The sequence below is a fragment of the Thunnus albacares genome, chromosome 13 (genome assembly GCF_914725855.1).
Source record: "Thunnus albacares chromosome 13, fThuAlb1.1, whole genome shotgun sequence".
NCBI classification, from domain to species: domain Eukaryota; kingdom Metazoa; phylum Chordata; class Actinopteri; order Scombriformes; family Scombridae; genus Thunnus; species Thunnus albacares.
Window position 1 is genome coordinate 17,785,662 of NC_058118.1, and position 12,424 is coordinate 17,798,085.

General features: G+C 39.0%; 1 protein-coding gene across 1 annotated transcript in view; it reads left to right on the top strand.

Moving 5' to 3' along the window:
* LOC122994836 (four and a half LIM domains protein 1-like) overlaps positions 1 to 12,424 on the top strand; it is a 16,668-nt gene continuing 4,244 nt past the window's right edge. Inside the window, exons 1-3 of the mRNA XM_044369583.1 lie at positions 1 to 345; positions 11,919 to 12,098; positions 12,222 to 12,396. Of these exons, the coding sequence (XP_044225518.1) occupies positions 11,943 to 12,098; positions 12,222 to 12,396 (331 nt within the window). The 5' untranslated portion in view covers positions 1 to 345; positions 11,919 to 11,942. The remainder of the gene's footprint in view (positions 346 to 11,918; positions 12,099 to 12,221; positions 12,397 to 12,424) is intronic.

A 12,424-nucleotide genomic window follows, 5' to 3' on the forward strand; every position in this document is an offset into this window, starting at 1 on the left:
CTTTTACTTGTAAGGGAGTATTTTTACATTGCTGTATTTCTACTTTTACTTAAGTAAAGCATCTGAATACTTCTTTTGGACAATTAGTATGACAAGGCTGCTGTCGCGAGTGTTCACATATCTTCTCATATTCACTTTTACTTTGAAGGTAAACTCCCTCCACTTCTGTTTGAACTTGATTTTATTTTGAAGTTATACACCACACTTCCGGTCTCAGCCAGCTGTTTTGCGGGCAGCCTGACACAGCTGCAGATATAAGTATTTATAAAGTAAGCGGAGTTCCCTGCTTCCAAACAGCTCGGAGGGAGCCGCGCACCCAACGCCGCAGTCATCACTCTGAACCCGGTAAGCTGTTTATATCTGTAAAGTCTCACCAAACCTCATTTCTTAAGACTTGTTTTGAGATAAAACTGATCATTTACTGCTGAACTGTTTTATAGTTTGTTTGTACAGACATGCAGGTTATATGATGCTTAATGAACTTGTCTTCAAACTCTGAGCTGCACTTTTACCTTTTACTGTAAAGATGTGACAATATAAAGTTATTGATCTTCATGTAAAGCCAGCTCAGAGCAGATCACCTACACAGTAACTTGCCCATGAAACAACTGTGCAGTAGCATGTACTTTACTCCTCTCACACACACATCTTGTGAGTTCATACAGACTTCACTTGCAAAGCAGCATTGTGATATGCAGAGAGGAAACAAGACTTAAAGTTGTCTGGGGCGTTGGCTGTCTGTCCGTCTCTGTAAGTGTGTGTGTGTGTGTGTGTGTGAGCAAGCTACAGTTACATGCTGACTTGTGGAAGAAGCCCGAGCAGCTCCTGAAATCTGTTTCCAGTTAGGAAGTCTCCTTTTTTTCACTCAGTGATGGAACTGCTGAGGCTAAAAAAAAAAAATGCATCACAGAGGTCAATTAAAATTCCTGTACAGCTATTTTTCATTGTCCTGTGAGTGTGTGTGTGTGTGTTTTCGTATCCATGTAAGTGATGCGGTGTGTGCTCTACCAGCTATCGTTAATACTGCTTCCAGTATTAACGAAGAATTTCAGGATCCAAATGTATGACTAACAAATAACTTTGGGGTGTAACAGGTCACATATGACTGACTGTGTAACTGCAACCCTTAAATTCAGATTATTCACACACTGATTAAAAAAAAAGGAGAATTTCCCTGTTAAATGACTCAAGACTGAATGACTGAAAGGGGAAGGGCAAATTTACCGGTAAGATTACAGAAAGAAACATCATGTTGGACATTGTGAAACCTTAACAGATGTCCCAACGGTAACTTAAGAGTAAAATGTCATCTTCATGCACATTTCCACTGAATTATTTTCGATCTGGGGCTCTACTGGAATATCTTTGTATGCTACAGTTAAAAAACTCTCGATTTCTCTATTTCACTCATACTGTCTGCCTCTGTCTGAAACAGGCCATTTTAGCTTCCCCCCCCCCCCCCCCCCTCTCAATGAGCCCACTCTCTTCTGATTGACCAGCTCTTGGAAGCTGCCAGTCGCTGGCTGCGGAGGCTACATCAACAAATCATGAAACAAACTATAGTTGTAGGATTTCACTACTTTTTCTCATTCTTTACTCGCAACGTCTTCTTCTCAAATACATCCGTAAATGTTCGAGCCTGAATCTGATCCGAAATATGAGAGTGGACGATGTGAACAACCCATGGAACAACCTTAGCAACAACATTTGCAACAATGGCTACGGAATGAACAGCCATTTATGGGCATGCACCATGTCAGCTCGTCAGCAAAGTAGAAAAAAACATCGCAAATGAAGCGTTCAGGGCAGGTTGAAGCCTGGGCTTTTGACTCGCAGGGAGCATTTCTACATATGTTAACCTAAAGTTTTGGAACTTTTACCATGTTTAAAATAGATATCAGACATCATAAGAGTATATAAATAAAAGAAAGTCACAAAGAGCATAATATTTCCCCTTTATCATAAAATTTTTTAGTGAATGTTGCTGATTTCTAACAGGCAAATGGAGTTACTTGCAGTATTACAGTCATTTCGAAGAGCACACACACAAACACACGTGTACAAAACACACAGGGTAAATAAACCAAGACTGACCTTTCTCTGCCTGACACACACACACACACACACACACACAGCAGAAGGCTATAGGGAATTTTTAGTTTTATTCAAAGTTGGTGCCTGCATGTTAAAGAAATTACCATGAGCTCAGTGCCATAAATTACATCACAGGATCATAAAACTTTATGATATTTGTCTGACTTCACATCTTGGTAACTCCCTGTTGTGTTTTGCCTGCTGCGAGTTAAATAGGATAGAATGTAAATGCAATATAGGCATGTTATTTGTTTTTCTTTTCATTGATCTCCTTCAGGAAACTAGTGGAGTCCCCCCCCGATAGAGATTTCAATGGAGTCCACCAGTTAATGTGCTCTGACACCATCAAGGTTCAAATAAATTTTCACTGAGAAACAAACTTGGCAACGTCTAATCTTTCACCTGCAGCCTTAAGAACCTGTTGTGATGTTTTTTGATGTGCTGACATCAATCGGTGACTCTGAAATTGACAAAGTGTTGCTGTGCTATGTGAAAGGAAGGAAATTTAATAGCTGCACTCTTGGTGCATAAGCACCCACTCACACACAAATGTTTCTGAGAAAAGAGGAAGCAGCTGCCTGACTAATCATATGTTTGTACCACAATTTACAGATAGGTACACTAGGTTAGGTATAATTTCACATTTGGGGAGATCAGTTTAATCACTTTTTTGTAGCCAGCAGCTAAGCTAATAATCTATGTAGCTTCATATTTAACAAATTTAAGAGAGGTATTGATCCTCTCATCTAACGCTTGGCAAGAAAGCAACTAAATGCATACGTCTTATTATTCCTTTAAGCTTTGTGAAATGTAACACACAGATGAAAAATTAAAGGAAAAATCATAATAAATGAGTGGAGAAACATAAACACATGCTTCCATATAGGGAAAAGAGTATGAAAATGATGGGAATCATACTGTATCTGTTATGGTCTTCACAGTCACCAGATCTCATCCCAGCTGAACCCCTATGGGAGATTTTGGAGCGATGAAAATACCAAATGAGGAAATCTCTTTTCAAGAAGCTAGTAGAGACAATCTACAGATATTATATTTCTGCCAGGGAGCGCTGAAATTATTCTAGAGACTCGTGGTGGCCATACATCTTACAAAGACACTGTTTTTTCCTTTAACTTGTCACCAATCTGTGCATTTATTCAGCCTTGTGCTTTAACACTTAAACAGATAGTAAATGATCTAATGTTTGGTTCCCTGCCTCTTTTTATGTATAGTATTTTATACAGAAATTGTTTGGCATTTGTCTAGAAATGGTTAAGTTCACGTAAAGGTTTGGTGAGGTCAATGTTAGGGGTAAGAATCTGGAAGAATGGTTAGAAACTGGGATTTGCAGAGATTTATGAGGGGAGATTAGAATAGTTTGGAAGCAAAAAAGCCAGACAGACAGACAACGCTGAAGGCTTAAATGTCACAGAAGATAATTTCACTATTAGTTATGGGCCCTCAGTAGTCCTCCAACTGAACTGTTCTGGTGCCAATGCGGGGAGGGTCACTTACTCATATGGAAAATGTCATGGATATTCATGGAAATGGAAATTGGTCATACACTGCTCCAGCTGAAGGTTTCAAGTTTTGTCAGCTGCTCTGTTCTGAAAAACATCTCCCTTGCTGAAATGAGGAATGAGAGAAAAGGAGAGAACCAAAGAAGGAGTGTGTAACTCAGATGGAGAGAGAGAGAGAGAGAGAGAGAACAGGACAGACGAAGCGCGGTGGGTTAAGTGCAGAAAACCCAGCGGCTTCTGGTAAAACCATCATGTCTGTCCTGTTGTAGCGGGACATGCTACGTTTCTTCGGCCTTGCTTTACACGACTCCGATCCGTTGTATCGGCTTTATTCCACTCTCTGGAATGTGGCTCACCGGTGCCAAATACAACAATTATCTTACTTTGTGGAGTACAAATGTTTAACTGAACTCCCTGCTCAGTTTCAAATACTGATGTGTATTTATTTTTGTGATAGTATGACTGGAATCAGGGGTGGGAATGCTCCCAATGTCATATTGTTGCAGTTGGGCCACTATAAGGATACAGTGATCTTTAAAGCTGCTCTGAACAATACTTTCATATTGACAATGGATTAAAGGATTGTGATATGTGATATGCGAGGTGATGCTCATCATGACGAACCCACAGAGAATCATCACCAGACTCTACTTCCCCCCTCCTCATCTCTACAGAGTCTTCCAGCTCTTTGTTATGATTTTGAGTCAGTCTCACTGCTATCATCAGCATCTTTTGCTTCAGCAGCTGCTTTGTTTTCTGTTTTCTTAGCAAAAAAACTCCTCTGATAAACCTACTGTGCACTACCTCATCAGTACCAAAAAGAAGACAAAGTTAGCAGCTAGCTGATAAACATAGTAAAGCATTGGACTTATATTCATCGGGTGGCCAGAAACATGACCTCACATGACGTTTGACATAACTTTATGAGGTGTTTCTATCTCAAAATCGATTAATGCAGGTTCAAGTATTGCAGTTTTCTGTTGAGTTATTTTGTGACTGCAAGTTAAAACTGTGAACTAATTGCAGTAAAAGCACTGCCATTATTTATATCAAGAGTCTGTGATGTTCTGTGCATCTTTTTAGTGATTTCCTCCATTTCTCAGATTATTTCACACATCCCAGAGTAGTTGTAAACTTACTATTTTCAATCTATGGTAGATGTATATAAATGCACAGTAAATAAAACCAACTAGCAACTAGTTTGTGACAATTGCAGGCTGCTTATGAGAGCAGCTTCTTACTCACAGGTCCTAGTGATGCAATACATTGTAGTCTTTTCCTGATGCAGACATCGATATGTCTCTGCCTGTTCTATGATGGATTTCTTCCTGTGAGATAGTTGATCATCGGTGAAGAATTCTGAGTCAAGTGAAAAGCTCTTACTGTTTCTTCCTGAAAGATTAAGAAATGTGACATTTACTGTTGACAGTTGAATATTTGTAATTTTTCCAAGCAAAAATTCCCTAAATTCTCTGGTCCCAGCTTCTAAAAACCTCAATCTTCGCTGTTTTTCTTAGTCTTCTATGATCGGAAATTAAAATCTCTTCAGGCTTCTGACTCTTGGTCAGACTAAACAAGCAAACTGAAGACGTTACCTTGGGCTCTGGAAAACTGTGATGGTATTACTCACTATTTTCTGACATTTTACTGAACAAACAATCAAGAAAATGACCGACAGATTAATCGATAATGAAAATAATTGTTAGTTTAGCCAGTTATTAATGAGAATAAAATAACATATAATTAACATAATAAACAGCCCAATAATGTTATACAAGTATACTGCTAAAGTTTCTGGTGCAGATTCACTTGAAGTATTACTGCTTAAAGGATGCAGGATTTGTAATCACAATCATATAAAGTCCATTCATCAGTTATGCACACAAACCTTCAGACTGTTGCAATTTAAAGGTCATTTATTTCCTGTTGTTCATGACTCACCTTGACATTTTAAACAATCAGTGACCTTTTGTCAACACAAGTTTTACACTGAGGATGTGAATCTTTGTGAAAGCCATTATTCCTTATCTATGACAAATTCTAAATGTACCAATTACAATAGGAGGGACTGTAGATAAAGAGAAGAAAGAGAGTTGAAGATACATTTACAGCTCAGGATCAAAATGAACATGAATGTTTTGCACTGAGTTTCAACTCTAATCTATTTTTAAACCATCAGGAAATCCCATTAAGAGACATTTTCTACCAGCTTCCACACCAAGTCACTGATTAAAAAGTCTTCGAAGAGTTTGGATAGAAAACAGAGCTCACACCTGCAGCCCACATGAAATCTAACGTAAATTCAGCTTTGGTTTATGCTAACGTAAATCTGTAGGCATTAATGAGATGTTAATGTAAACAGAGTCACAGCCAAATCATTAAAGAATTCACTTGTGTGTGTGTGTGTGTGTGTTTGGCTGGGCTGTGCCAACTTCACCGTTCTGATGGAGACTTCCTGTTTCTCGGTTTTCCACTACATTCTTCAGCGATAAGCTCATGCCAACACACACACACACACACACACACACACACACACACACACACACACACACACACACACACGGTGGGTACATGCAGACAAACTAAAACACACACCATTTGAGATTGTCTGGTCATGTTTGGCACGGTTGATCTCTTCTCTCTCTCTCTGTTTCTCTCTCTTTATTTTGCTGCTCTCCTTCTCGTCCTTCATAGTTTTAAACATGCGTGTCAGTTTCTCCTCGTCCATGTGACATGATGTCACCTCTCTGTGCTCTATTTTTTACTCCACAGATCTCTTGGTTGAGAAATGACATAGAAGCTGTGCTTTTTTTACAATCAGGTGGCTGAAACTTTGCCGAAGGTGTGAAAGGATGATCACATAGAGAGCAACAGCAATAGAGAAAACAGCAAGAAGAGATTCAGAAGAATTAAAAACTAAATCAACCAGACAATCTTTTGAGTAGCTGCATACTTAGAAGGATATTTCATTTACTTACATTCATTCCCCGGAGATTTACATTAACCCTGAAAAAATAAGGCAAGTGATATCTATAATTTTATCATTGCCAAAAAATGCCATGAAAAGTCCAAAACCAACAGTAAACTGATAATATTAACAAGTATTGTCTCTGCAGACAAATCCTGATAGATTATTCCTCTGTTAGACCTCCACTGTTTTAAAACACATCAATGAGTCTCACTGTTGCACTGGGTGACATGTGGAGCTGCAACTAATGTTTCATTATTGATTAATCTGTCATTCTCAATTAATTGTTTGTTCAGTAAAATGTCAGAAAATAGTGAATAATACCAATGAACTGTTTGGTCAATTTGTCCAAAAGCTCAAGATGCAGCCTAAGATGTCTTGTTTTGTCCCGACAAATAGTCCACAACCTGAGGAGATTCAGTTTATTATCAAAGAAGACAAAGGACGCCAGAAAATATTCACATTTGAGAAGCTGGAACCAGAGAATTTAAGAAGGTATTTCTTAAAAAAAATGAATCAAAATGATTAATCGACTTTCAAAACGTTTGCCAATTACTTCTTGGCGATCGACTAATCATTGCAATTCTAGTGACACATTATGATGATAAACAGTCACATTAAATCTACTTTGATTCAATGTTGAGAATAAAAGATGAAAACTTGAGTTGAAACTTGAGGTGAATACTTTTTTATTGGCACTGTAGTTCATTTTTGAATCCCACATAAAATTCCTCTGTCAATCTGTGACTGAATAGTCCCAAAAAAAAAAAAATGTAAAAAATCACCATTTCCTTTAGTTTGTGTTGATTTCTTGACAATAAGAAAATATAGAACACCAGCCTAATCCTTTAACTGTAACCACTTCATGCCCAACACCAAACTTTACCCCAAAACACTGTGGAGATCATTTGTTTGTCCCTAAATGGAAGACATTCCCCCATAATACGACTGCATGAACAGATTTATTTCCCCACAATACGATTAATACAAGTCCACGCACCCACATCGTTGTCCTTGGCTGCAGCGTTGCTTTCCAATTTCACATTCAACTGTTTCCATAACGATCAAACAAAAGGTTTTGTATTGGCAGTTTGGATACGAGAAATGATGTATACGTGCTGTCTTGCCATGACACAGCAAGTGAGATTATTTATTACAGAAAATCGTTGCAGAGACATGCAGCAACACTCTGATGTCAGAGAAAACCTGATTTATTTTCCTCTGACCTGTGTGGTTACTGGCTCGCTTCCAGTCAGCCTTTGTTGGCTCCCATCAGATAACATTTTCACGATGCAGATAGCCAAACATTATTATTGCCAGCTCTGCAGCCTTAAACCTGCACAGCACTTCATGCAGCTGTGGCCTGTATGTGCTGTCTCTCTATCAGTTGCTGTGTATTCTTATAAGTTTAGGGAGAGGCAGGAAGTAAAAGAGCCAGAGAGAGATCTAGAGGGCAACAGGTAAAAATACCAGACCAGTGATGCCTTTGACTGGCCGGGCTTGCTGCTTTCCAGTGAAGATGGATGAGTAACCTCACCCAGTCAACACACAAATCAGCTGCTGGTTTTTCCATTAATAAATAATGAATTAGCAGTTTACAGACAGGAAGATGTATGTACACTCCACATGATGTCCGCCTCGGTTTGGAGTTTTTTTTGTCTGTTAAGGAGACAAGACCACAAAAGAAGCTATTTAATCAACTTAACAGTAGCACCTTTAACCTTCAGCCACATACCTCTGTCAAACGGTGCTCTGTCTCTGGGTAACAAGCTAAAATGTGTAAAACTCACTTAAGCTTGACCACATGGGGTTGGACAGGTTACACATCACAGGCTACATTCTGTTTAAGAGGCTTTTTCATGCTGAGAAGAACTGAAGTTTGGTTTAACAGTTTTAATTCCCTCCTACCTGTGCTCAAATTTAAGTATTGTTTTAATTTTGTACGAATATATTTTTTTCCTAAATCAGCAGAACAGTTTTTGCTGCCAGAGGAAACAATTCAGAGCACTTTACAGACATAAGGTCATCTCGTCAGAATACACCTCAGCTCATAGAGTTTAACCACCAGTTAAACTACTGAATGTCTGGGCTGCGAATGGTATTTTAGCCTTGCAAAACCATGCTCTAGGGATGGTAATATCGGTCTGTTGGTCCACTGCTATGGTCCAGACTGAAATTTCTCAACAACTATTGGATGAATTGGCCATGAAATTTGATGCACACATTCATGTTCCCCTCAGGACGAATTGTAATAACTTTGGTGATCCCTTGACCTTTCAACTATGGCATGCTGACATTAGCATTTTGCTAAAGGCACTGCTGTAGAGCCTCACAGAGCAGCTAGCATTGCTGTAGACTCTTAATCTTGTTATAACCCAATCTTTACGATATGTTTTCAGCACTTTTAAAATGAAAAATACTGAAAAAAAGAATACAAATACATATTAGCTGTCAGAGACCAAAAAAAGGGAGACTACTGGGACAAATATGATGGCCCACCATTCTCACCAAAACCAAACCTATCTTTAACCTAAAACCTTTTTGATTTCTAGATTTTTAAAATGGTGCGATTTTACAAGAAGTGAAGTACAAGTCCTTGGCAGAAAGGTATCATGTCACAGCACCTGACAGACAGTGTACAACTTTACATGTGGCTGACAAAGACAATCATGATTTCACCATATTTTCCCCTCGTGTCCCGTCCAAAAGCACTAGAATGGTCATCAGCATTAATAAACCCGTATATGTCTGTCCTTGCCTATAAAAACTAATTCCTGACCCATCTCTGACTTCTGGTGAAGAGCTTAAGGAAAGTCACAAGAAAAAGGGAGGATTTAAACGTTTGTGAATGCAGCCAAAACTCGTGGTAACGTCGGTCTTGAGCCAAAACCAGAACTTCCTCATGTATCTGTGCTGACATGCTGCTCAAACCAGGAGGCAAATGCTATAGTTTGTGGTTTGGGTGGTTTCCTAGGGAGTGGTCCATGGAAGAAGAAGTGTGTGTATGTGTGTGTCGAGGTTCTGTCAAAGAGTTGTCGACGTTCCAGATCTCACCACATTAGTCATACCAGGCATTCCTTCATGTGTTCACCTCACTGTGCGAACACACACACACACCCCCTCAGACACACACACACACACAGCTCTGCTTGGGAGAATTCCTCGCGGTCAGCCAGCGTGAACTTGATGTGGGAAATAACCAAGCGAGCAGACTTTAGCCATCTCTTCCTCTACATTTCTGTGTGTTTGTGTAGCTGTGATTTTTTATATCGTGTTGTGTGTTATTGAGCATCTGAAATCCTGACCCTGTAATCTCCAGGCTGTAATGGAAGTTATGGTGATGAACGTGGTGATTTTGGTTCTATCTTTAGGAATTTTATACATGTTGTATTTTAGGCAGAGTGATTATTGCACTCAAGTCTTATGAGAACTCAGTTAGACATTGCCATAATTGAATATTTGGACACTGTCCTATCCGGTTATGGGACTTCATTTACCTCGAAGGTGGACAGTAATGAGTTGGGTAGTGGACAATACCACAGTGTAAAAATACTCCATTACAAGTAAAAGTCCTGCATTCAAAATCTTAAGTACAGAAGTTTTATGAGCAAAAATTACTCTTACTTTCAAATATCAAAAGTAAAAGTGTTGGTTATGCAGAAAAATGGCCCCTGTGAGTGTTTTATTATTATATATTATATAATTGAAACTTCAATATTGATACATTCACGTGTAAGTATCATTTTAATGTTGTACATGGTCGAGGTGGAGCTCACTTTATATACTGTTGAGTAGTTTAATTTATAACAAAGCAACATATTCCTTAAGCTTAGCCAATGTTTTGAATGATATTTTCAATCTGCAAAGCAACTAGTAACTGTAAAATAAATAAATGTAGTGGAGTTGAAAAGTACATTTCCCTCTGAAATGTAGAGGGGAAGAAGTATAAATTTATAAAGAAGGATAAAATGAAAAATACTCAACTAAAGGCTCAATTTTTATTAGTTTCATTATTTATTTTTATTGGTGATTTTCACTGAAATATACCTAGATATTTTAAAAACAGGTATGCTTAAAACTGCCCTGATTTTATGTCCACATGCATCCAAAAGTAAAGTAAAAAGTCTCCTGCACAAACAGAAAACAAGGTCATCTTGCGATTAGTACAGCTCAGAAAACAGCTTCCGGTAATACAGGTTGAACAGAGAATAAAAGGCACAGGCTTGCAATCATAATTAAACACTTGGAATTTGACATGTAAAGTGGTTTGGTGACTTAACTACAGAAATGCCCTTTAAAACAGGTAATCTTTGGCAGGTGTCTCTATTACAAATGGCAGAACGGCTGACTCAAAAACTTTAAGACATTATAAATTTCATCATCAAATCAAATGATTTAAACTTGTGCTCTTGGCCATTGAATCAGGTAGAGATAAGATGAATGAGGAACTAGCACATAAGCACTCAGACAGGCTATGTGTGCAACAAATGCAAACACAGGTGGACACATAGAAACACAGATATGTACACCTGGTTGCTATGCTTGAACAAATATGTCAATGTCAACACATCAAAGCGAGTAATAAAAAGCATCTTATCAGCCATAGCTGTAAATATCAGAGTGCTCATTTCAGGTGTGGTAGTTTTAGGTAGTCTTCTCTAACTGGAATACTTTGTTGTGAGAAAGATGTGACATTCAGTTCACTTACTGTCACAGAGAGCAACTGATTAGTGGTACAAACAACACACACGCAGCTGTGAAGTGACAGAATGACCGAACTTTTATTGTTCAGATTCTAATTTCTTCTATGATCTTGCCTCTTTTTTTTTTTAATGAGCAGTTCAAGCAGCACACAAAGCTCAAAGCAACCCAGAACAAACTGAAAAATCAGTTGCAGCTGCTGTCGTGATTAGTCAAGTAATAAACAAGTAAATTACAGAAAAGTAGTTGCCGATTACTTTGATAAGATGATTAAGATAAACCGAAACAATCACGCAAACTTGGTTGCTGTGCTTTTACAGAAACAACGTCACTGACAGTATTCAGTGCCTCAGCTATTGAAGAAAAGCATCTATATACCTACAGCGCCCCTATGTGGTGATTATCAGTAGCAAATGTCAAACATCTGCTTGTTCCAGCTTATTAAATGTGAGGCTTTTCTGTTTGATATCAATGTAAGGTGAATACTTTTGGGACTTTTTATGGACCAAAGAACTAAGAAAGTAGTTGTTAGTTGCAGCTCTAAAATCAGCATCATTTTTAACATGATTTCTACATGATGACTTTATGATGAGCAGGATTTTACCTTCCTTCTCCTCTTCCTCTATTTGCTGCAGGCGTGTGTCTCCCTTGGAGTGACGATGGCAGAGAGCTCGCACTGTTTCTACTGTCGGGAGGACCTTGGGGGGAAGAGGTTCATCCGCAGCGAGGGCAAGCCGGTGTGCGTCCGCTGCCACACCAAGTTCTGTGCCAACAACTGTGCCGAGTGCCATCGACCCATCTCTGTGGAAACAAAGGTGCGAGAGATTGGCTGGCAGTTGAGTTTTTCGCACATATTTCTTATCAGGTCTGTTCAGCTTTGAGTGTCGCCCCTTCATTTTCTCCTCCACTTACCTCATTTCTGTTCCTTCCTGTATTAGGAGCTCAGTCATAAGGGCCGATACTGGCATGAGGAGTGTTTCCGTTGTACCAAGTGTTACAAGCCTCTGGCCAAGGAGCCCTTCAGCACCAAGGAGGACCGCATCATGTGTGGGAAGTGCTGCTCCAGAGAGGACGCTCCACGCTGCCATGGTTGCTATAAACCCATACTGGCTGGTAAGACTGCCAAGACTGCTGACCTGCA